Genomic DNA, 25,814 nt, shown 5'->3' with positions numbered 1-25,814 from the left:
GAGCTGCTTGGTGTCACCCGGGGTGGGGGTGGGGGCAGAGGGCTCTGCACTCTCCTCCCCGCTTCCCCTCCCCAGCCGCAGCCAGAGGGGATTCTCAGCCGGCAGGTAGAATGGAAGGTTTATTAGTCGACAGGGACACGGCATAGAACAGACAGGTTAGCGCAGAGAACAGGAGCAGTCGGTACAATCGGTCTTTGGGAGAGGGGAGCCCAGAGCCAGGACCCAGGCTCTTTCCCTGCACCCCAAGCCAGCACAGATTCACTCGCTCCCAGCAGCCTCCCCAGCCGGGTTCCTCTTCTGACCTTTATCCATCTTCATGGATAAAGATGGATCCCAGGCTTAGGTGACACAGGGCATCTGCCATTGCGTATATGTGGGCAGCTATCTCACCCACCTTTCCCATCCCCGTCTCGGTATTGCTGCAGTGGCCGGGGATACTGAGGCACTTATACGGGAGTTGTTATAGGATAGTAGAACTCACACACAGCATCACAAGGTGAATAAAATCCCCTCTCTCCTAAGTCCCAAGTGACAGCTCAGCCAGGTACAGGACATGTTTTAAATTCCAGTGGATATTGCCCATCTTGGTTCTGTGAAAGCAGTTTGTCACAGCAATTATGACACTGAAGGGAACGGACAGGAGTTTTGCTAACTTAAACATGAGTGACTAGAATAAGCTGCCTGGAAGCAACAAGTTGGTGTCCTATACTGTGGGAGAGCACAGCAGGTCAGATAAAATCATTATTTTGGAAGAGTTACATCTGTCTACTTGATGTAAGTTACTTTTCATTTCAGTCTGAAATGGCGGAAGTGGCTATTCTACATGTCTCTGTAGAATTGGACTTCACACAGAATTTTCTTACCCATTAACCTCTCTAGTGAAATCTAACTGGTTACCCAGTACCTCAGCAGCAGCCTGGGACTGCCACTTCAAGCCTTGTGTGGGCCAGAGAAGACCCTGCCCGTGGTGGAGGGGACACTCCAGCCTGCCCCTGGTTAATCGGTTTGCTGTTAACCAGTTAACTAATTAAATGGGATTTTACATCCCTAGATTTCACACTTAATGTTCATCTGCACCAAAATAGCCTACCCCCGGGTCCTCTTTCTCCTCTTTTGTTTTGAGAAACAGCACAGACTAGAACACGCAATTGACAAGATGCTGGTGCTGTGCTTCTAAAGCAAAACTACCTTCTGATGAACTGGAAGTCAGAAAGGTTGACATGCTGCTCCGCTAGGGTTTGCTGTGACTAGCTGCCTCCTAGAGTAAGTGTTTGAAGAGAAAGCGGAGGTTTTAGTAACTGAGCATGTGAGCGTCCAGATAGAATCATAGAAATGGGATGCTGAAATGGAACATTGAGAGAACATCAAGTCCAGCTCCCTGTACTGTGGAGGTAGGACCAAGTAAACATACCTAATGAAGTCTCACTTGCTACAGAATAAGCCCATTACTACTACTACTACTACCTTCAGTGAAGATGGAGAAGGATTGATCAGTAACAATTAACATGTGAAGGCTGTCATCAGGTTCCCCCTGGTCTACTTTTTAAGACTACACTGGCCCAGGTTTTTTTTAACCTTTCCTTAGGGCTCAGGTTGCCTCTCATCATTTTTGTTGTTCTTCTCTGGACTCTGTCCAGCTTATCCACATCTTTCCTAAAGTGTGGTGCTTATCATAGACTCCAGCTAAGGCTTTACCAATGCTGAACAGAGTAGGACATGGACTTCCTGGGTCTTCTATATGACGCTCCTGTGAATAGACCCAGAATATTAGCCTTTTCTTGCAATTGCATCACATTGTTGGCTATATTCAGTTTGTGCTCCATTATCATCCCCAGAGCCTCTTCAGCTGGTGTCACGCATGTTTACAAGGAACCTACTATGTACTGTGATTGAGGCACAAGTTCACTCGCACAACAAGAATTGATCTCTTGCCTCATTCACGTTCATCTGAGTGTTTGATTTCAGCCGCTAGTGATAATCAAAAGGTGTGCATGGGCAGGGCTCGCCAAGCAGCGACGAGCCTCGCATGCACTGACCACGTTGCGTGGCTGCGCCGGGCTAAAATCTACTCACCGCGGGCGAGTACATTATGTTCATTGTCGAGCCCTGTGCATGGGAATAAGTGCCATATGGCCAGTCTTGTGGTAGCCAGTGTGGCTAAGATGAGGAAACCTCTGCCAATAACATGCTAAATTTATTGTCAAGAGACTTTGAAGGCAAGACTATCAGCTCATGTTGGCTATGCAGTGTTTATCATAGCTCCTGAAGTAAGGTGGAGTACGTCTGCAAAGTGGCCGGTCAATGAAAGTCTGCTCACATTAGAGAGAGATGTTGACTCTGCCCGAAGTTAACAAATACTCGTGTGAAGGCGGTGATGGGGTATTGCATTAGGTGTACCAGTCGCCATAGCACTCAGTTCTGTAGCAAAGAATTCATGGTCAGTTGCTGGAAGACTGAATAAATGTACTGACTACCGTGGTGATGCATGTTCGGAAACCATTATGATGATGCATTAATGCCATGTCGCTTGGTAAAATATGGTTGATCCCAGCATGAGCAATTGGCACTTGATGGGTTTCTACCGACAGTAACTGCTGTAGCAGGCTACTGTTGTGTGTGTTTCAGAAAATACTTTCTCCAGTTAAATACTGTAAAATAAACAGCTGTGCAGAGATGGAAATCTCAAGTAAAGAGCCTGGCTGAAAACAAAGAAGACATTGAAAGCGGAATTGCAACAGTTAACAGCTCTAGCTTCCTCTTGTGTTGAATTACCTGTTTTCATCACACAGCTTAGTGCAATCAAATATTTGCTGGAGAACAGACGGGTCTTCAAAACTGACTTTCCCTCTTTCCTCATTGAGCATTTACATTCTGAAAGCCTTAACAGCACCCTGAGCCCATTTGAATAATGGGACTCTCCTGTAACTAAATTATGGTTTTCAGATCCCGGATTGTAATTTTGTGTCCCAGGTTGTGTTATGAAGTTCATAATGATAAATCTGTGTGTGGGCGTGTTCACAACATTTTCACAAATTTGAACTTCATTTTGAAATGCTAAACAAGTTTTCTCTGTTAAAATGACAAGCTTTTTATGGAGACGTGGATTTTATACCAGTATGAATTTATAAGATGTTTTGAATAAATAAATACAGTTGTTGTTGTTCTTTTGCCTATACTAGTTTCTTGTGGTCTTTAGATAAGACATCTTAATGACTCTGAACACTGCTTTAAAAACTGCACTTATAAATCAGTTGATTATAAACATAAAAATTGCAGTAGTGCAAATTTTCCAAGTTGGGTGAGACTTTGTAAAGCTCTATTAAATAAAAAATTGTATAATAAAAAAAAAACCTTTTAGGGGTGTGTGGGGGGGGGGGGGGGGGGGGGGAACCAACAGCTTTTAGGCGTGTGTGTGTGTGAGATTTTAATGCTCCATGGTTCAGAGAATCTAGCTTCGTGGCTATGTCTGTATTACTGCTTAGATTGGTGTAACTTACGTCACTCAGGCTACGTCAACACTGCGGCAGTTTGTCACGAGGAAATGCAAATGGAGTGCTCATTTTCAAATCTCATTTGTCGGAAAAATCCCATTTTGCGCAAGATCCTGTAAGCCTCATTTTTTGAGGAATAAAGATCTTGCACAAAACGGGGGTTTTCCGCCAAATAGCCCCGTCTACACAGGGCTTTCTATCGCAAAAACCTCTTCCGCAGTAAGGATCAGAAGAGAATATGCAAATGAGTGCAAGATTTGCATTTCCTCTTCCGACAAACTGCCGCAGTGTAGCTTCAGCTTCGGTATGCGACTAAGCCACCCTCTGAGCAATGTAAATTACAAAGACCTATGCACCTGATGCAGCGTGCTAGGGGGAGGGAGAAGTTCTCCTGCTGACATAGCTACTGCTGTTCGCTGGGGGTGGTACTCGTGGTAAGCAGCTTTAGTGGACCACAGATAGGACAGACTCTCACGGTCTAGAAGGGCTTGGGGTGGAAGCTGCTTGAATCACTTGAAAGTCAGACTGGATAAAGTATTAGAATGATTCTCTTGAAAGGTTTCTGACATTCCTGATAGAAGTCTATTTCTAATTTCTAGGTTTCAGTAAATAATTGTACCAGATTTGTTACCATAAATTCTTCACGCTCTCCATCTGTTCTGGATGTGTCTGATGTCCTTTACTTCTCTTCCTGGCCTCCTTTAGTTTCCAGAAAATACACCACCTGCTCTGACACAATTCAAGCAGCTTTTTTGACCGATCTAGTCCGATGGTGAAGTGTCATCATTACATAATCCCACAGATCACCAGGAAAAAACAATGACCACTTCCATTGCTCTGTCTGCATGTGTTTTTCCCCCTCTCTTTTAGGTAACTAATTTCCTTACCTTGTACCCTTGGCAGCCGGTCATAACTTCTGCCCTTGTTAGCAGCACTGCCAATTCATTGAGCTAGCTACAGGAGACAGTGCGAGTGTGTAATTGAGAACCATGCAAACAGTGACATGCCTCGCTTTTCCTAGGGAAGCTGAGTGTAGCTAACCTGAGCGCTGATCAGTGTGCATGCATAGCATTGATAGGTCTTCCCTTGCGGGCGTTATTGCAAAGGAATAGTTGATTTACTTTCCCAAGCAGGCAGTGACCACATTTGTTTTGACTGTTTCAGATTGATGCATCATGCCTCACGTGGGAAGGGCAGCAATGCCAGGGCAAAGCCGCCATAGTTGAAAAACTCTCTGTAAGTTTGTGCAATGGTTGGTCGGTTTGTTCAATGAAATGTTTTGGGAAGCAGCTTTAAAGATCTTAAATTGTTTTGTTTCTCACATCAGAGCAGAATCGAGCCGTGTTTCTTAAACTGTGTTCTGTGGCACACCGGTGTGCCGCGAGGTATTGGAGGTGTGCTGCGGAGAACAGAGTTCAAAATAGCTGCCCTTAAAAGGGCAGGTGACCGTTTTTCTCAATAACTCCCCCCCCCCCTTCCCCCACACACACACACCTTTATTTTCCCCTTTTTCCTCAACAAAAAATCCTTGGTATTCCTCATTTAAAAAAAAAAAAAAATTGGTGTTCCTCCGTCATAAAAAGTTTAAGAAACACTGGTCAAGGGGGACCCCTTCCAGCCCAGGAAAAGGCTGAGACAACCCCACTCCGCCTCCACCCATATAGTCTCTCCCCTCCCCCAACCAAGCTGGCCTTGGGAATTAGCGGATCCCTCCCCCCCAACTTCCACCCTGCACTCACTGGCAGCAGCAGGGTAAGCAGAGCAAGGCAGTCCCAGCTGCTTTGCTTCCCTAGCCACATCCCCCTGCTTCCTGCTAGGAAGTGAAGGGCAGTCCTGCCCCCTTCCCTGGAGCAGCATGGCTGGGAGAGCAAAGCAACTGGGGATGCCTTGCTCTGTTTCCCCTGCCACTGGCCCTCTCCTGCAGGTCAACCCTCCTCCACCAGCTGCTGGCTGGCCCTCCCGCCCACAGCGTAGGGAGGGAACGTGATTTCTCATGCCCCACCACCACGTGCATCACCGGTAACATGAAACACTTCTGAAAACGCTGTCAGATGTGACTGAGCGCCTAAAGTTTGAAACTGGGTTTTAGACTCCTGAGTCACTTAGAAGCTTTAGAAAAAGTCCCCTCACAGTTTGTGTAGGAAACCTTTCCCCTTCTGTCAGTTTCTGGAGTTCATTTACTCCAGCAAATAGTGCTTTGAAACCCCCAAAGTCCCAATTTTTCACTGCACAGAACAGGCTGTTAATTCTCTCTATAAGCTCTTAATTTCTGTTTTGCAAAGTGGCTCATGCAATTAATTTAGCACAGGCCTGGCCTAGAAGTGCACAAGCTCCAGTTCGAGAGAGAGAGGGTGTTGCACAGTCCTGCTGCTGTGGGCCCCTCTCTACTCCACAACTCTCCAGACAACTCTCCAACCTGATTCTTGAAGAAACATCCTTCCTTCTAGACAAGCAGTCTTTGGTTGTTGACCTCCTACGAAGGAGTTGGGAACACACATAAAGGATGTCTGTACTTCTGTGTACAGGGAAGAGAGATGGGGAAGGCAGTAGGAATGCAAATGGGTAACCAGTTACCCGGTAAGCATCACCCTTACCGGGTAGTCAGTTAAATGGCACAGGGATTGGGGTCCAGGTCTGCTTCAGCTGGGCTGGAGAATTCCCACACCGGGGATCCCATTTTATCAGTTAACTGATTAAATGGGATTTTCCTTTCCTAGAAGGCAGCCTGGTTTTAAGCGTTCGGAGTTCCTGCATTAAAATTCCTTCTCCCAAAGCTTATCTGAACAGGACCTATCATTTGTCTGCATCTGTGGGAATCCATGCTTGAATGAGTCTGTTCTGAACAGTGGAAGCTTGAGGCTTTCCGATGTCTGGGATTTGGGGTTTTTCCCAGTGGGTTGCTCTAGAAGAGCTAGTCTTTTGGAAGACCAGAGGAACTTCAGTAGGAATTGGAGGTAACCACTCCTGCTTCAGCCCAAATCTCTCACCTGACATGGCGTTGCCATGTGATGGCTGAAAGCGGTGTTTTATATACGGTTCCTCTGGAGTTCTGTCTTGGATTCATGTTAACTTGAATTGAAGAACAAGTCCAGGCTGTCACTGCAGCGGGACTGTGAGGGTAGATGCTAAGTCTGACTTCCATTTTGGGAAAGGCTTTATGGAGTATTTGTTTATCTGCAGAATGAACTGTGTTCTTTAGAAGAAAGTCTTCAGAAAAACACATGTACCAAATTGCCTGCATCTTGCTCTGACACTGATAATGTAAACTTACAGCTACTTCCAATAGAGTTCAGCATATTACCCCACTGCATTTAACTGACATCCTGCATGAAGCGTGTACTGTACAATACACTGCGAGGGGAACGCTTGCTGTCTGCTCACCCTGCACTTTTCCTTCCCCTTGTAGAGCCTTCCTTTTCAAAAAATACAGCACAGCATCACATCACAAGACCACCAGCCCACGCCGGACAGTTGTATACTCAGTATGGTTGTGGGCCAGCTTAAGGTAAGACGCTGCTTTCCTTGACAGGGAAATAAATTCTAATGCCGTAACGTTTGCTTCAGGATACTGAATCATCGGGGGGGGGGGTTGGGTTATAAAGCAGCTTACGTACCTTGGAGGCCCCCGTTAACGCCTTTATTGGGGCGTCATGCTTCTGGTGTAAACGTTTCCAAGAGAAACCACTTGCCACTCTAAATTAAAGTCCTTGGTATAACCCCGGCCCCATAGCAACGACATTTGAAGCATCACTTTGGTTTGGCCTTGCGACGTACAGGTCGAACCTCTCTAGTCCGGCAACATCCATGGTTAGACAGATGGCCTTTTATCATGGGTGTGGCCGAGTGTCCCACAAAGCTTATTTACAACCATCAGTCCTGGCTCTCAGGGGTCTGTGCTGTTACTTAGCTCTAAGTTACTCCTCAATGTCTTCTGAGAGCCCAGGAGGCAGTGGGGGTGTTGGTAATGCTGCTAGACAATATTGACCTCCTGTGGTCGGGCAGATGCTCTGGTTTGGCACTGGTCAGGCCCCAAGGGTGCCGGACTAGAGTCAGCCTGTACTGCATTTCTCTTTCACACGGAGATCATAGCTGCAGTGAAAGTCTTAACTGATACTATTTCTGTTTAATGGCAGCTCGGTTCAGAATCCTTTGGGAAGGTGTAAATGTGGTTGCCTTGCTAACAGTTTAGCAAGTGAGGACTCTGATGCCTCCGCCTGCTGTCTGGTACAGCAAGGACAGTCCCCTAGTCCTGCAATAGCTGACGGTGCTTGTCGTGGGACCTTGGTATTCCACTTCTGGGCAGGCAGCTGGGTTCGCGTTCACCGCAGTCGGGGAAGGGTAGGGCTGACGGTACCACACTTAGGTCGAATCCCCAGGCATTGATTTGTGTTATTGCAATACTGTTCTGCCTCTTCCTGGCCAAAACCACTTCAGGGGCGGTAATATCCTCTGAGTGAGCTCATGGTATCTAGCACTGAAGGGGTCTCACCATTTGAAGCTACTCCTGATTATTTTTGCCTATCCGGCTTCAGTTTGTCTGTGACACAGTGTGTACGTTGGCACCTCTTGCTGTGCTGCTGAATTCAGTCAACTTCACTTTGGTCCTCTGCCTTTCTGCGGGGAGAGCTGTGCTTTCAGATGCCCGAAGATCATAGATCGAAGAGGTTTGCTGAGGGTGTAAAATCCTGTGTCAGTTGTTAACCTTTAAACCTATAGTTTAACTGGTTAACTGACCATGGTGTGGTAGACTCAGCTGGGCTGGAGCAGCCCCCCTGCCCGCAGCATGGTGGGCCCAGCCAGGCTGGAGTATACCTCATGGCGTGGCCCAGAGGGCCCAGCTGGGCTAGAGCAGCCCTTTGCCCGTAGCATGCTGCAAGCAGAGGTCCGCTCCAGCAGGGCTGAGCGCCAGTTCATCAGATAGCCCGGGAAGGCAATGCTTACCAGTTAACTGGTTCAGCCTTTACATCCCGAGATCTGCTGGGTTTCTTGTTGAGAACAGACGCTGTCTTGGCCGTGAGGCAACAACTTAAACTCAGCAAGCCAGGCCTTGTCCTTTCCTGGGAAATCTTAATACCGCATTAGCCCTCAGCGAGGCACGCCAGCAGCAAGTTGGCCCGCTGAGTGCGACAGGATCTCAGACCCATCCGGCTTTATGGCTAGCGTGCCGTCAGCGTTTACTCCTTCAGGGGGCTCTGTCAACAGGGTGGTGGTGTTATCTGGCTGCTGGCAGAATCTGGGATAGACCAAAGAGTCAGGCTGATGGGTCCCCTCTGCTCATGTTTAGTGAGGCGGGGAGGGCAGCGATTCGTGTAGACCTGCCCTTAGCTTCTGCAGCTTGGTTCCATGGAGCAGCGCCGGGAGCGTGCCATCTCAACAATGAGCTTAACCCCGGTGAAGAAAACAGCAGAATGAGCAGTCAGGCACCTGGCTGCAGCAAATAACTATTCCAGGCAAAAATGCTGAATTGCCTCTTGCTTTATTTTATTGGGAGGGGATGCTACAGTTGACAATTTCAGTATCTTTGCATGGGGTCTTGGTTGGGGTGACATGGGGCTATTCATCTCGGAGGCACTTGAGGGCTCTCTGCCGTCTCCAGCAGATGAAGCTGCAGTGGTTAGACCAGTTGGATTTTCTCTGTAACCATAAGGGGTTGGCATTCTGTTTCAAAAGCATCACAAGTCTGCAGTTGGGTGTATTTGGACCCCTGTGGCTTGTGGGGTCCTGTCCTTAACCTCCTTAAGGCTCTGTGAACTATTAAGAGTTCTGCAGTAGGATGGACCTGGCTATGGACAATGCAGTCCCGGGACTGATAGCACACAGTGCTCTTCCACGCTATAGATCCTAGCCATCTTGCACTTTTTATCCTTGACTTGCCCAGTGATACCGAAGTATTGCAAGGATGACGGGACCGTGCATGTGGTTATTTAACAGGCATACACTGCCTACTTGGACAAAGCATTTGCCAGCTCGGTCACCATGTGCTGGTTAGTGCATCAAATCCTTATTGTAGTGGTTAGCAAAGGTTCTGCCCCCTCCTCCGTTTCTGTTCATGGTGGGTGCAGAAACAGGAGGCCAACAGCTTAGTCTCCAGACTTGGGCTCCTACATTGAAATGCGTTTGGTTTAGCGTTTTGAGGCCCAGGTTGGCACTGAAGCAGTTGGACCCGATGTCTGCATAGACACAGAGACTGCTCGCCTTTGCTGCTGCCTTCTGTGTGCAGTGTCTCCCCTTGCCCCTGCTTAGCATGAAGGGAAATGGAGTTGTCGATAACGCCAATCTTACTACAAAAGCAGTAACTAAGCCAGAGGATTGGCAGCATACAGTTACTTAGATCAAAGCATAGAACACTAGAACTGGAAGGGACTTCGAGAGGTCGAGTCCAGTCCCCTGCACTCACGGCAGGACCCAGTACTGCCTAGACCATCCCTGACAGGTGTCTGTCTAACCTGCTCTTCAATATCTCCAGTGATGGAGATTCCACAACCTCCCTAGGCAATTTATTCCAGTATTTAACCCCCTGACAGGCAGGAAGCTTTTCCTAATGTCCAACCTAAACCTCCCTTGCTGCAAGCCCTGCTTCTTGTCCTATCCTCAGAGGCCAAGGAGAACAAGTTTTCTCCCTCTTCCTTGTGACACGCTTTTAGATACCTGAAAACCGCTATCATGTCCCCTCTCTGTCTTCTCCTTTCTAAACTAAACAGGCCCAATTCTTTCAGTCTTCCCTCACAGGTCATGTTTTCTAGGCCTTTAATCATTCTTGTTGCTCTTCTCTGGACCTTCTCCAATTTCTCCACATCTTTCCTGAAATGTGGTGCCCAAAACTGGACACAGTACTCCAATTGAGGCCTAATCAGCGCAGAGTGGAGCAGAAGAATGACTTCTAATCTCTAACTTTTGGAGGGCAATTTATAACGAAGGGAAGGGGGGGGGAAGGTAATTGTAGCAATAATTTAATCTGGGGAAATGAGCTTCTCCCTCAAAATCTCATGGTACTATATTTTTGGTAGTCTCTGTGGTGCTACAGGACTGTTCCTTGTGCTGTCAGTTGTAGTGCCGGTGCTAATGAGGCTAATGGAGTGGGCTAGAAGTGTCCCATATTCAGTCTTTGATGTAAATGAGATGTTAAATGCAGAGAAGGCTGGCTTGCTTCCATGTAACAGCTCATTTTGCACACACACCCCTCCCCAATCCTTTTCTGTTCTAAATTCTGGATTCCTGTTTCCACTCCAGCTTCCAGCTCATCTGAGGAAGTAGGTTTTGCCCGCGAAAGCTCATGATACTGTATATATTTTTGTTGGTCTCTAAGGTGCCACAGGACTACTTGTTTCTAAAGTTAGAGATGAACACGGCAGCCCCTCTGAGGCTTCTGAATGACAACTAACTCCTATGCAGCACTGATGCGTGGATCTCGAAGCATTCTACCAAGAGAGAAAGTATCTCTCTCCACTTTAAGGAGGGAGAAATGGGAAGCACAGAAGGGAAATGACTTTGCTAAATTCATAAAATAGATCAGCAGCAAAGCCGGGAAACAGACCAGTTCTGGCCCCTCATCTGGGACACCAACTTTGCACAGGACCACGTTGCCAAATAACTAAGGGTGCATCTAGATGGCACCCTTCTGTCAGAATAAGCTATGCACTTTGCGCTACACAAATTGCGCTACGCAAATTGCGTTGTTTATTCCGAGTCTAAGTCGAAAGAGCTTATTTTGAAATTTCAAAGTAAGACACTATTCCAACAAATCCCTTAACCCTCGTGGGTGACAGGGAGGCAGGAAATAGCAGGCGCTTTTAAAGAAGCAGTGTTGATCTTTCAGGGTACTTCCAGTATCCTGAAAGAGCAACGCAGTCTAGACGTACCCTAAAAGTGTCATGGAGACTCGTTGCAAAAATGTCCAAAGCCATTGTTGGGTTTTGTTCTTGTTGCTTTGTGCAGACATTGCTAGTGAGCGTCCCAGAGAGCATTAGAGCAGTCTGAAGGAAGCACGAAGCATTTGAAATGTCATGAAGGGCAAAAGGAAAGGTGTCTGCTGTATGCTGACTCAAAGCAGACCCACTTGCTGTGGGTTTTGGATGGGCTTTTCAGGTGTTCCAAGTGACCTCAATGGGACTTACGTGTTTAACTTGCTTAAGCAATCTTCCAATGCTCATCCTTCAGCCCACAAACCTCCATCTTGTTTAACACGGGTTCTCCTCCGTGTGCTTTAGAAAAGTCGTAAGGTGTTTCACTTGCTGCCCATGTGCTTCTGAGGCTGGCTCCTTTAATGGACCTCCCCTCGCATGGCGCTCTCGTTGAAAGTGTTCTGGGAGGAGGCTGGACTAGCACAGCGTTCTGTAAGAATGCTTTTTACTTCTCATTCTCAAGGGACTGTGTGCTGGTGTGAGAATTGTGTGCTCTGTCACACAGCGGTTTCACTTGCATTGGCAGAAACCTTCTTAAGCAGATATTAAATCAGCCTCTCAAAACTTACCTTGGGAGTGGAGGTGGTAAAATCCCCCTCCCCCTTTAAATATGATCACGTTGGTCAGCATGAGCACACAGATTTTTAGCTGGGATAGTATTTTGCCATTACTTGATATCTGGAATTAGTATGGGAAAGACCAATGAAATCCTTCCATTTATCCTGATTTTGTGTCTACCACTTCTTGCTGCTTCTGCCAGTGTTTGAGGCCCAAAGGTTCTCCCTGAATCAGCCATATCCAGCAATGACAATAGCACCCTGTGCTCTTGGAAGGTGTTTGTCTAGTTATGTGTTTTTTCTCCTGCTCAGGCAGACGATGACCAAGTTCTAGGCTTCCACCAAACCTTTTTGTTGAAAAGTTTTCAAGGTGCCTGGGTATGCACCAATGAAGTCTTCAGGCTAGCCCTCCACAACGTGTAACCTCTGCCCTCTCTCCATCTCTGGTGGTCTTCACCCTCCTTCCTGAGTAAGGCATGCTCTCTGCTTGCTCTCACACCTTGTTTGGTCTTGTAGTGTCTGAGCAGCATGGCTGTGGCTTGTGCGTTTTCAAACCAATAGGACCAGTCTGTGATTCTCCAAGGCGGTGTGGTTTGGAAGCGATTGCTGTAGAGTTAATTTAGAATAACTAATTCTGAACGTGTCGTGTCCAAGGGGGTGTGGAACAGTTCCGATTTGGACAAAGGAGTGTGCCGTTTGTCGCTTGGGGAACCGGGGGTGCTTGTGATGCATGGTGAACATGTGGAGCATTGTTTGAAACGCTCCAGATGAGACGTCCCGAAAATCTGAAAGAATCTGTGACCTGACGACTGTTCTAGCACTTTTGTGGGTAAAACGTGTGTCAGTCAGGAGTGTGGAAAAAAATACTCCTGATCGTCAGTTTCACCAATCAAAGTGCTGGTGTGCACAGTGGGAGACTGGTACTGCTGCTCGTTGGGGGTGATGTAATTATGGTGATGGGAGAACTCTGCTGCTGGCAGAGAGAGGCTATGCAGGGGAGCCAGTGGCGCGGCAGCAGGAGGATAGCGGTGCCAGTCTGAGGTGTAGACCTAACCTAACTCTCCCCATGGGATGGTATCCGAGGTACTCCAGAACGGTTGGGTGCCAGAGCTAAGATATATAAAATAGGCTTGGTGGCCAAAACCAAAGGAGAATGTCTGTGTGCCTACAGAAGTGTAACAGGCAAGAGGGCTGAATTGGAAGGTCTGGCAGTGGAAATGAATGGCATTGCTGGAACATGGTTGGTTTCTAAAAATCAGTGGGAGACACTGATACCAAGTGTTCAGTCGATTTTTAGAGAGGCAAATGCCGAGTCTTAGGAATATGCTAGCAGAGCTATGTAGTACAGGCCTCTGGGTCAGGAGAAAAGCCTGAGTGCTAAGGCAGCAAAAAATCCAGGAAAGCAGTAATAAGGGGTGACTTCATTCTATAAACTGACCAAAAAGTTAAAAATCTTTGGAACCGTTAGGAAAGGGATCTATCTGATGGAAAATATCATCATGCTACTGTCTAAATCCGTAGTACACCAAAATCTGGAATAGCGCATGCAGTGCCGGTCTCCCCATCTTATTTATATATGGAAAAGCAACCGAGAAGGGCAACAAACTGATCAGAGGCGTGGAACGACTTCCAGATGAGATTTGAAAAGACTGAGGCCATTCGTTCAGCTTTGAAAAGACATGACTAAAATCCTGACTGCTGTGGAGTAAATAACATGTCCTTATTGTTCACAAAATACATAGAGATTCTCAGGGACACTTGACATCCCATTCGCTATTCCAGGACATCCCATCGCAACTACAGCAATTGCTTACGTGGAAAAGTAAAATGTCAAAGGTACTTCATGTATTTAGCTTTTCTTAATGTAGACTAGCAGCTGGAAACAGAGAAGAATTAGTGCTATGCACCCAGACAGCTCTGCATGGTCCACCCTCTGGAACCTCCCCAAATCATCGTGGGCCTCCATGCTTAGACCTCGTTAGTGCTGCTGGCTTTCATGCAAACTCCCTTCTGAGGATTAGCCCCACCATGGCATTATTTCTCAAACTAACGTCTTACCATATTGGGGTTTATTTTAACATAATTGACTGCTTCCTTGACCTTCATAAGACTTGTTCCCATTTCACCACACGACTATTTCAGTTTGTCGCTGGGCTGTTCTTTCGGGGCCGGGATAAACAACTCCTGACACCACCAGTTTGTGTGAGTGCAGTTGCATCTTTATCTGTAAGGGTGTGTCTCGACTACAGGGTTTTGGTGACAAAAGTGGACTTTTGTTGACAAAACTATACCTGCGTCTACACTGCCGCCGAGTTCTGTTGACATAACGTCAACAGAACTTGGCAGTTTTGTCAACGGCAGCAAACCTCATTCTACGAGGAATAACGCCTTTTGTCGACAGAGTTCTCTCAACAGAAGGCGTTATTGCATCCACACTGTCCTTTGCGTCTACACTGTCATGTCAACAAAGCAGCTTGCTTTGTCGACAGAACTGGCTGTAGTCTAGACGCTCTTTGTCAACAGAAGCTTTGTCGACCGTATCTGTCGACAAAACTTCTGTTGACAAAAGCCTGTAGTCTAGACGGACCCTAGGAGTCAAGTGGTGCTGGACAATAATAAAATCTGTGCTAAATCTCCACTAAATCTGAGAGAAAAATCTGCTGTCAGTAAGCTGCGTGTGTAAATCCTACATCACTGAATTATGGGTTGAACATCTAAGAAGAGAATTCTGGATATATTCAAGCTGAATGGGATTGTTGAGAGGTGTAAGCATGACATCACTGTTGGCATCAGCTGCTGAATCTTGTTTCCAAGCGTGTTTGAATGTATTTGGCATAGTGAAGAGCTTTTAAAACTTTTTTTCCCCCCTCTCTCCATAGGCTGATGAAGATCCTATCATTGGATTCCACCAGATATTTCTATTAAAGAACATCAATGATGCCTGGGTTTGCACCAATGACATGTTCAGGCTAGCACTGCACAACTTCAGCTGAGCTGGTACCCCCAAGGCACCTGTGCTTTCTCTTTCTCCTGCCCTTTACCGATATATTCACACTCACAGAACATTCCAAATATCATACACAAACCTGCAACATCGCAGCGAGTGCGCAAGATCCATGACCTGCCCTTCTGCCAAGTTTACGTTGTGTCACTAGATGAGTTTCTTGTGCATGATGTTTGGAAGTTAGACTTAGCTGCATTTGACAAGAGAAGTGTGTGTTGTATCAGCATGCCTCGGAAAGAGTCCATAATGCAAAAGGTTGTGTCTTTATGTACTGACAAGTTGCTCTAGTAACCCAAAGAAACGAGAGGAAAGAACAGCAGCCTGTACAGCCCAGATACTGATTTGTTTCAGATGTCTCAATGCTACATTATACAATAATAAAACCATAAGATTTTCTTAACCGTTTAAATTGTTTTAATGACTTGGGTGATAAGTGCGTAACCATACAGTCTTAAGCCAGTTCTTTGGTTCTCCTGTGTCAACCGGGCTAGGCAAACATTTAGAATCTTGAAAGCCCACTAAATGCTTTAGTTCTAACCAATGTTCCTTCTAATTTTTTCCACCCATGTACAGAATAGTATTTTCTATGTGCACCAAGGCATGTACAGATGTGCACCACCACTAGACCCACATGGTGCCAACTGTGGGCACGCTGCTGATCACTTGGGTGGCGTTTGAATCTCTCCTGGGCAGATGTTCCCTGGAAGCAGAGCAGATAGTGCTCTGCTTACAGGGAACACTGGTTTTAACTGTTCACTCCCATTATGTCTCTTGCAACTGACAACTGGTCCAAATATTCCTTGGCCATAAGTCTCTTCCTTGCTCCTTCCTTCAGCAGCCAAATGTGGAGGCTTGTGGCTCATATTTTCCTGTATTAAATTAGACTTGAGTGGTTTAAGCTTTTTCTTAGTCTTCATTTTATGCAGAAACACAGAGGCGGGGATGCACCCAGTTGACAATCACGGCAATATGTATGAAGTTACCTTCTGTCATAATACTTGCTAGTGTGTCAACCATCACTGAGTCCTTCCAGCTAAAAATGCCAGCTGAGTTTCCTCTGGGGCATGTAACCCCAGCTATCTGCATGGCCTGTAGAGCTATGGGTTGTGTGCTTGTCTCTAAATTCCCACTCTAGCTCCATTCAGCCTCTGAACTTCCCCTGTGGTTTGAATTGGGTATGGGCTTCAAACTCTGTTGTAAACCAGCATGTAGTGTTCTTGTTGCTATGCCTTCAGCTGCCCACAGCCATCCCAGAGGTGGCAGCATTTCTGTGGCGAAGGGATCCCTGTACATGTTGAGTCCTTCTAGATTTTCATAGGAAACAAGGTGCCACGTTAACTAGATTGCATCAGTCACGTTGCTTACTACTGGCTAGCCTGTTGGGGCCAGATTTTCACAAGTGCGCAGAACTCAGGTGTTCCCATTGAGACACGGACAGGCTTCCAAGCTCTCTTGAAAATATGGCCACTCATTTTGGTTCCTAAATGGGAGGAGTTCTCTCCTGAAAACAGGCGCTCTCGCTGGCATGCTCACTGCAGTGTCTTAATTCCTCATACTATTTAGCGCTCTAACTTGCTGGTCACCTCAATTGTTAATGGGTAACAAGGAATAGGAAATTAACAGCATGCTACTCCTATTACTGCTTCTCTGCCGTAGGAAGAGCATCACAATGTGCTGTTAATTCCATAGGAGGATTAGTCCTTAGCTGAAAGTCCCTTTTGTACAAAAGGGCCTTCATGGTCAGGGACTACTGTCATCAAACTATTGCTTTTTGATCTCAGGATGGGAATCCCTCTTTTCTGCTATTAGACCCTAGATCTATCTTCTTCCAGTCCATTCTTGAATTAAAAGGCTGGCTGTAACGGAGTTAACTCTCCCTAATCAAATCTGTTCTGCTGAAAGATCCTGCCTCTAAACCCAGACATCCCTTGGTCTCTGCATCCAACTCTGTAACTTGCTCTTGCAAGCGAGCTACCTAAGTACTAGGCTCAAGGAGTGATGCTTCCAATCAGCTGCTTAACTTCTGACGTAGCAATAAGTATCTTCCCCCAGGTTGATCAGCTCTCGGTCCCTATCTGGCAAAAAAATGCAGGCCAGTTCCACTCGGTGCTATTCCAATGTCAACTGTTGCACAGATGCTCTTGTGCTGCTGCCTGCATCTCATAGCAAGTGTTGGAGTGACTTCTGAAACAGCCCCCTATGCATGTAGGGGGACTGCTTGGAGGGAGGAGAGGGGACGTTGCTGCCCCCTCTAAACAATTCTAGGTGGGGAGGATGCATTCTACAAACCCAAGTTTTTCATTCCAGAGAGTGTCTTGTCCTGCCTGCCCTGAGTGAGACTTTTGGGATCCTCCCAGGGTACCATGCTTGGTTGGAACATCATGTTGGCCTTAATATTAGCAGTGTTAATAGCCATATCAAAAAGATGCCTTAAGAAAATTCCCAAATATGATGCTTGCAGACAACCCACCTCATCCTTATGAATGATTGCATGTTGACTAGAGGATGGAAAAAGGGAAAAACATGTTCCTTGCTCCTAAGAAGGGAATAACTGGCTTCTGTTTACACTAAGATGTGTTTTGAACATCTGCCTCCGCTCCTGGCGTAACTGGCTTTAGAGTCTTGCAACCCTGTCCCTTGGTGGCAAATATGTAGTGCAGTTGTAGCTACCTCGGATAGCTCTCTGGCATTGTCTTAACAGCAAATGATAGATTCTAACCCTAACTCAAATTGGAAGGGGAGAATTTCTAAGCTAGCCTGCACCATGGACTTGAAAACATCAGTCTGCAAAAGCAGTTGGCTGTGACTGCCTCGCCCTGTCATGCCAAAGCTGCTCTCTCGGGAATGGGCTGGAAGACTGTTGTGCTGCTTCCCACTGAAATAGGGTGACCTGTTTACCTCTTGATACTCTACCTTTGCTCCAGATGTGACCCTTCTTGGACTACCTCTGGGTCTCCATCCACTGGAGATAAATATGAAAATGTGCCATAGCCGTTAGCGGGTTTAGCAGCAGAAAATGGAAAAAACAGCCCTGCTTCGGTGGTTGAATGATAGTTTACCCAGTGCTTCAAGGCAGGACTTCTGTGTATTTATGGACGACAACATGTCTTAAACTGACCCGCAAGGCTACGGCGCTCTCCAAGTCAGCTGTGTGGAATAAGATGATACATTCAGTGTAACTGTACTGTACGATGATGGCTTGTTCTGATTGTACCTGTGACCAGTGTGTTAATAAAGATTTTTCACAAACATTGTTTGCTTGGGCTCAAGCCAAGCACATGCAGACTAGATCAGGGCTGGCTGGGTCCTAATAATGGAAAAATTAGGAAGTTGGGGAGGGGGGAAGAGTACAGAATAGCTCAGCTTAATTAAAGCACTCCTGCCCTTGGGTGTGAAATAGCTCATCCCACCCACTTGGCTGCTAAGCAGAAAACAGGCCTCCGGGACTCGGACTAAACCAGTGCCCTGCTCGCAAGGGGGGCGGGCCTGAATGTCTGTCCTGTCCCCACAAGCTGAGTTTATGGGGCTACTGTGCTTTGCCTGCCCTGCAGGGGAGTTGAACAAAGATCTCAGGCCTACCTAAGTGTATTAGGTGACATCTCCTAAATCCTAGTGGTGACAGCCAGCTGCTTTCAGCCAGCAGTGCATGACAGGCCGTTCCGTTATTCCTCTCAGCTGCCAGCTTTCACAGGCTGCCTTCACACTGATGGGGCGGATGCGTGGGGGCGGGGTGTCTTGAATCGGATCATTTGACGGTTCTGCAGCCATGGACTCACATCCCATCTCCTGTTGGTCCCGAAAGAGTGGCCCGAAGGGAGGGCGCGTTCCGTGTGACGGTGCAGCCGAAGTGCAAGGCCCAAGCCTGGAATGTGGCTATAACCCTGCTGCTGGATGAAGGGCACTGTGGGGTCCCGTCCCAGGCAGGGGAGGAACTGCCTGGATTTGACTGTGACCCAAGGAAAGCTTCTCGTTGGGGTGAAACAGCATCTCTAGGGATCACGCGCAAGGGGAAGATCAAAGTCTTGGGATTCACCGCAGCGTTAAAAAGCAGCTCAGATCTCTCAACGTGCCATTGGCAGGTCCCCCCAAACACGTCACCTCCGTTTCTCCTTGTTTGTACATCTCTGCGCCACAATCCGTAAGTGTCAGTCTACCGCCACCCTTTACCTGCGGGGGGGGGGCTCAAACTCATGGCCTGTGCGATTGCGCAACACGAGGACTCCCAGTGGGCCTGTTGCCAGCCCCAAGCCTGTCACTCCTCTCCCCCCTCCATAGCACCCTGTCCCCAGAGCATGTGGCTTTGGGAGGGACCCAGCGTCATGCAGTGGCAGCAATCATGCCCCCCCCCTCCCCTGCAACTTCCCTGGGGGGCAGGAGCTGCAGGTTGGGGGAAGAGGGTGGGACAATGGCAGGAAGGGGTGGGGCTCAGGGCTGATAAGACAGGTCCCCTGGGAGGGCTGAGCTGATTGCACAATCACTCCAGCTGGGATGGGGAGTTGGAGACCCCGGCTTTATTCCCCCATCCCCCCACCTGTTGCAATGGGCGCTGAGAAACTCAGTGTAAATAATAGGCTTTCTCCTGCGCGGGCACATCAAACCCCTCCACACCAGGCTCTTGTCATGAATTTCAGGCCGTTTACTCCGTCGCCAGATCCCCCAGCTGGGAGTTCAAAGGAAGAACGCTCACTCGGGTATCCGTGAGCCAGCCGGCAGCAGGAAAGGAAGCCTTGCGCTGTTGATGCCTTCTCTGTTGCCCAGCTGGAAAGCGATGCAAGTGCTGCCTGCATGCAGCCGAGACCCTGCCTGCCCAGTTCAAGAAGGAGGGGGGCCTGTCTGCGTCTGAATGTAGCTTTTGTACGGGCAGGGGCAATAATTCTGGAAGAGGGGCCACTTCACAAATTTCGGAAGTGGCTGTGGGCTGCCCCGGAAGGGGAGGGCCGTCAGGCGGAAGGAGTGAAGTTGAGAATTACCCTGCTGGGTGCGGTGACCTTATTTTCTGAACCAGCTGCAGCTAGGGAGAACAGTTTAATTGAAATTATGAAATAGATTACCTACTTAATAACCACTGAAGGTGCTAACAGCTCCCTGAGTGGTATCCTTCCTGTTTTAGGAATCTGTCTGTTGACTTGGATTTTTTTATCTGCTTTGGTTTAAGTACCCATTCTCCAGATTTTTAATGATGCTCTGTTTCCCACTCCCCTCCCTTTTTCTTTCTCTCTCCTCTCCTCTCCTCTCCCCTTCCCCTCTCCTATTTATTTTGAGTTTTCATATCCCCAATTCATAACTCTGGTCATCTGAAGAAGTGGGCTGTGCCCACAAAAGCTCATGATCCCATCTACATATTTCATTAGTCTATAAAGTGCTACCAGTGTGTTTAACTTTCTCCTGTTAATCAAACTTTGTTTTAAATAAAGTAAAATGTTATGTCCAACGCAACAGGTTTCAATGTTTTCTTTATGGGAGAGGTGAGGAACCCTTTTTGGGCCTGGGGTTACTGACCTCCCCTCCAAAAAATCTGGGCTTCCCATAGACCAGATTTACTGTTCTGGAGTTAGTGGATTTTATGGACCTCCTTAGGCTCTGGGATAGGGACAAGAATGAGGAGTACAGTGCGTGAGACAGGGCTGCCAGCGAGTGAGGTAGGAATGGGGTGCAGGATCTGGGTGGGAACAAGGGTGCAGAAGCGGGCTGGGAGTAGGGTGTGTGTGGCCAGGAGGAAGGAGCAGGGACAAGGGAGGGGATTGGAGCAAGTTGGGGGTTCTAGATCTTGGGGAGGGGTTCTAGATCTTGGGATGGGGAAGTGATGGGATTGGGGTGGGGGGTCTGGACATGAGGAAGAACCTTACCTGGCTTTGTGCCCCCTTGCAACAATGGCTGCCGCCATGCGATCCAGGGATAGCCCCAAGGCACACAGCCTGGGGCCAGCCTCTGGGGCCAATGGGCACAGGCTGCCCCAGAGGTGCTGCAGCCCGGGGCAGGTCCTGGAGGCACCACAGACAAGAGGCCGCCCCAGAGGCACTGCTACCATGGCCATGTGGCTTGGGGCCAGCCCCAGAGGCACTGCAGCCACATGGCCCCAGGCCACTCCAGAGGTGCCACAGTCTGGGACTGGCCCCAGAGATGCTACTACCATGGCGATCGTGCCAGCCCTGGAGATGCCGCTACTGTGGTCAGGCGGTCGGGGGCCGGCCCTGGAGGTGCTGCCATGGCCGGGTGTCTCCAGCCTCTGGGGATAGCTCCAGACCACATGGCCATGGTAGTGGTGCCTCCGGGGCCGGCCCTGTTACGGAGCCTCAGCCCCAGGCTCTGTCCAGTGCTTCCACTTTGAAATGAACAAGAGCCCCCGCGGGGGACATTTCAAAGGCGGAATGTGGCAGTTCTCGACTAATCAAATAGTCAATGGAAATCCTATCGACACTTTGATTAGTTAATTAATCGAAATTTAGCATCCCTAGTACATACCAGGTCAGCGCCCAGACTACTGTACTAGGCAACATAATATAGGAAGGAGATGGGCAGCCCTCAGTGGAAAAAGAACAGGATAACTATTTAGAAAAGCTAGACATACACAAATCCAGGGGGCTGGATTTAATGCATCCATGGGTGCTGAGGAAGTTGGCAGATGTTTCCAAAGGCTCTGCAAGGACTTGTGGCGATCAAAGGAGGTCCCGGGTGCTTGGAAAAAGGCATATGTGGTGCCCATCTTTTAAAAAGGGAAGAAGGACAATCCAGGGAACTACAGACTGCCCGGTCAGCCTCATGTCAATCCCTGGAAAAATCATGGAAGGGATTCTCAAAGAATCCATGTTGAAGCACTTGGAAGAGGGGAAAGTGACCGGGAATAGTCAGCATGGATTCACCAAGACCAAGTCATACCTGACCAATCTGATTGCATTCTATGACAAGGTACCTGGCTCTATGGACAGGGGGAAGTCAGTGGATGTGATAGACCTCGACTTTAGCAAAGCTTTTAAAACAGTCTCCCACAATATTCTTGCCAGCAAGTTAAGGAAGTCTGGATTGGATAAATGGACTGTAAGGTGGAGAGAATGCTGACTTGATGTCTGGCTGGAAGTCGGTTTCTAGCAGAGTGCCCCAAGGATCCATTCTAGGGCTGGTTTTGTTCAACATCTTTATTAATAACCTGGATGAGGGGATGGATCACACCCTCAGCAAGTTTGCAGATGACCCTAAGCTAAGGGGAGAGGTAGATACATTGGAGGGCTGGGACAGGGTCCAGAGTGACCGAGACAAAGTGAAGGATTGGGTCAAAAGAAATCTGATGAGGTTCAACAAGGACAAGTGCGAAGTCCTGCACTTGGGACGGAAGAATCCCAAGCATTGTTACAGGCTGGGGACCGACTGGCTAAGTAGCAGTTCAGCAGAAAAGGACCTGGGGATTGCAGTGGATGAGAAGCTGGATATGAGTCAATAGTGTGCCCTTGTAGCCAAGAAGGCTAATGGCATATTAGGCTGCATTAGGAGGAGCATTGCCAGCAGATCTAGGCAAGTGATTATTCCCCTTTATTCAGCACTGGTGAGGCTACAACTGGAGTATTGCATCTAGTTCTGGGCCCCCCATTACATAAAGGATGTGGACACATTGGGGAGAGTCCAGCGGAGAGCAACCAATATAAGTAGGGGGGCTACGAGGCGAGGCTGAGGGATCTGGGCTTGTTTAGTCTGCAGAAGCAGAGAGTGAGGGGGGATTTGGTAGCCTTCGGCTCCCTGAAGGGGGATTCTAAAGGGGATGGAGAGAGGCTGTTCTCAGTGGGGGCAGATGGCAGAACAAGGAGCAATGGGCTCAAGTTGCAGTGGGAGAGGTCTAGGTTGGATATTAGGAAAAACTATTTCCCTAGGAGGGTGGAGAAGCGCTGGGATGGGTTCCCTAGGGAGGGGGTGGAATCTCCATCCCTAGAGGTTGTCCCAGCTTGACAGAGCCCTGGCTGGGATGATTTAGTTGGGGTTGGTCCTGCTTTGGGCAAGGGACTGGGCTCGATTTTTCTCTTTCAACCCTGTGAGTTGATGATTCAGAGCCAGGAGAGGCAGGAAGCTGACTTAGCACCCCTGCTGCACCGCTGACCGGGAGCCGCTCAAGGTAAGCCCCTCCTGCCCCAGCCCAATACCCCAAAGCCAGAGCCCCCTCTTACTCTCCACAGTTGAGTTGCGGGCATCAATAATTTTCTTCGACTGGGTCATGAGAAAAAAAGTTTGAAAATCACTGAACTAGTTGCTCCCTGACCAGCGAAATCAAGACAAGATGGGACTGCAGCGGAGAAATTCTCATGGTTAAGTCAAGGTAGAAACCAGGGAGGAAACCCTGGGACTTTTCTCCCTAGTTCTGCCAAAGCCTGTGCGTATGTCTGCAGTGCACTAAGAGCTGTGGCTGGCCCGGGGCAGCAGACTCAGGGTTTTGTGCTGTAGGGCTGTTGCACAGCAATGTGGACAGTTGGGTTTGGGTTGGAGCCCAGCTTTTGAGTCCCCGGGGGGTGGGGAGGGTACCAGAGTGCAGACTCCACTTGAAGCCTGTGGGGCTACACTGCAATCTTATGGCCCCAGCCTGAGTCAGATGGCCTAGGTCCCCATGTGCCCTAGATGCATGAGTGGCCCTTCAGAAGCAAGGAGAGGACCCAACATTCTCTTTGACATGGTACCAGAATTTCCCCAAGGGGCTTAGGTGCTGCCGCTGCTGGTCTTGAAAGACCCCTGAGCTGGATGGGCCAAGGCCCGTCCAGGCAGGTGCTGCTTTCGCAGTGCAAGGCCCAGTGCAGAGATTTGGATTAACACGAGTGAGCTGCAGATCACGTCTCCACGGGGGCAGTACAGCAGCTGCCTCCAGGTGGGAGCCTGGATGCAACATCTCTCCCAGGAGCAGTGCGCTAGGAGCCCCAGCACGGCACCTGCACAGGAGGGAAACGAGGCAAGAGCTTGTCCCCGCGACTCCCAATAGCTTCACCCCGCAACAATACCTTCAACCCCTCTTCTCCCAAGGTCGTCTGCACCCGTAACAGCCCCCTACCCTGCCCTGTGTAATGGCACCCCCAGAACAGCCCCCCATTAATGGGACCCCCACCCCATAACAGTCCCTCACCTACCATATCAATACCCCTGCCCCGTAGCAACAGCCCCCGTCTGACAACACCCCACCCCAAACAATACCCCCTGCCCCGTAGCAACAGCCCCCGTCTGACAACACCCCACCCCAAACAATACCCCCTGCCCCACAGCAACAGCCCGCCCAGCACCTGCGGGCCGCGCCCCTCCCACATGGCGCTCGGGGGGGGGGGGTCTCGCCCCCGGCCCTGGCTCGGCCGGAACGCGGCTGCCCGGGGCTGGTTTCCGCGGGGGCCGGCGGCGGCCGGACCGGAAGCGGAAGTGGAGTCGGCGGGCCGGGCTCGGGAGCGGGGCGGCGGAGCGGGAAGCGGGCCCATGGCCTCCGCCAGCATCGACATCGAGGACGCGACCCAGCACCTGCGGGACATCCTCAAGCTGGACCGGCCGGCGGGTGAGGGCGCGCCCGGCCCCGCCCCGCCGGCGCCCCCCCCTCCCTCCCCGCCTCCGTGCGCGCGCGCCGGGGGCGGGGCTGCCGCAGGGGCCGAGGCGGGAGCTCGCTCCCCTCTGGGAGACGGGAGCGCGCCGGGACCCCCCCCCCCGGGCTCGGCCTCGTGCGGGGAGACCCTGGATCTCCCGCCTAGCCCCCCCCCCGCCCCCGCGTGTCCCCCCCCGTCCGGCCCGCCCCCCCCCGCCACCGTCCAGTCCTGCCGGCCCCCCCCCCGCCACTGTCCACTCCTGACAGGCCCCCCCCCCCCCTCCCACCGCCCCCCCCCCCGCCACCGTCCAGTCCTTCCAGTTCTGCCCCCCCCCCGCCACCCACTGTCCACTCCCTCCCCCGGGCTCCGCCCCCCCCCCCCCTCCCAGCCCCCCCCCCACCACTGTCCACCCCCCCCCCCCCCTGCCAGGCCCCCCCCCCGCCACCGTCCAGTCCTGCCAGGCCCGTTCCCATTGCGGGCAGGTTACATTTTCAGACACCTTTGTGCTTCTCCCCACATCACCACCTGGGGGGGGTGCTCCCTTTGAACACCCCATTCAGCGACCTCATTATCCTGCCGTCAAATTTCTCCTTGACTCTCAGCAGGGAACTTGGTGACTGCAAGGCTGCTGGAGTGCAGAGAGCCTTGCTTGTCTCATGGTTTTCCTTGTACCTCCTCCCCCTCCCCTCCCCCGTCTGTATTATACCGCTGTTCTCTCTCATTTTATATGGCATTTGTAAGCTCCTCGGGGCGGGGGTTGTTTCGTCGTTCTGTGCCTACCACAGTGAGGGATCCTGATGCATGCAGTGAAGGCTTCTAGGTGCTACAGTAATACAAATGAGATCACAATAATTAATAAGATCTTAACTGTACATCTGCACCTGCTGCACCTCCAAAGCCCCAGCCATTTCCAGCTAAACTCTGCCTAGCCATGCTACGGCAGCCACACGCCTCTCTGGGAAACAGTTCCAACGTTTGGGTAGTACTCGGTATCGTGGCGTCTGGGACAGGAGCACCCTTGGATTCCTGGCCTGCGCTGCTCCACTCCTGGGCTGGGCACCGTGTGCTTAGACTCTGACTCCATCCCAGCATATTGGGTGCCGTCTTGATCCATACAGAGCCAGGGTTTCTGTGGGCCTTGGCGCCAGACTGAAATCAAGGTTGCCCTCAGTCTGCCTCCCTGCAGCCCCGGGAGCCCTGTTCACCTACTGGGGTGGGCCGCAGCGAGGCGAAGCGTGTGTGTGTGTTGCGCTTGCCATGGGGTGTGGGAGGCCCAGTGAAGCTTCCTTTGTGCAACTGAGATGCTCACGTCGGAGCCCTGTCGGAGCGGA

The 25,814-nt window shown here is 49.7% G+C and overlaps 2 protein-coding genes across 5 annotated transcripts in view; both read left to right on the top strand.

The window, feature by feature from the left end:
• Window positions 1-15,353, top strand: part of NUTF2 (nuclear transport factor 2) — a 36,492-nt gene extending 21,139 nt beyond the window's left edge. For 2 of the 3 annotated variants that reach the window (XM_075940535.2, XM_075940536.2), the window contains exons 3-5: window positions 4,656-4,727; window positions 6,898-6,996; window positions 14,829-15,353. In XM_075940535.2, the coding sequence (XP_075796650.1) occupies window positions 4,656-4,727; window positions 6,898-6,996; window positions 14,829-14,942 (285 nt within the window). In that variant the 3' untranslated portion in view covers window positions 14,943-15,353. Of the gene's footprint in view, window positions 1-4,655; window positions 4,728-6,897; window positions 6,997-12,261; window positions 12,419-14,828 lie in introns of all 3 variants that reach the window. The other variant, XM_075940537.2, reaches the window with a different exon arrangement.
• An 8,949-nt stretch (window positions 15,354-24,302) lies between these two features.
• EDC4 (enhancer of mRNA decapping 4) overlaps window positions 24,303-25,814 on the top strand; it is a 42,720-nt gene continuing 41,208 nt past the window's right edge. For both annotated transcript variants that reach the window (XM_075940519.2, XM_075940520.2), the window contains exon 1: window positions 24,303-24,458. In XM_075940519.2, coding sequence (XP_075796634.2) covers window positions 24,383-24,458 — 76 coding nt within the window. In that variant the 5' untranslated portion in view covers window positions 24,303-24,382. The remainder of the gene's footprint in view (window positions 24,459-25,814) is intronic.

This window comes from Pelodiscus sinensis, chromosome 12 (genome assembly GCF_052426305.1).
Source record: "Pelodiscus sinensis isolate ZL-2025 chromosome 12, ASM5242630v1, whole genome shotgun sequence".
In the NCBI taxonomy this organism is placed as follows: Eukaryota; Metazoa; Chordata; order Testudines; family Trionychidae; genus Pelodiscus; species Pelodiscus sinensis.
Note: the sequence above shows the minus strand (reverse complement) of the source record. Positions and strands in the feature narration are given on the sequence as shown.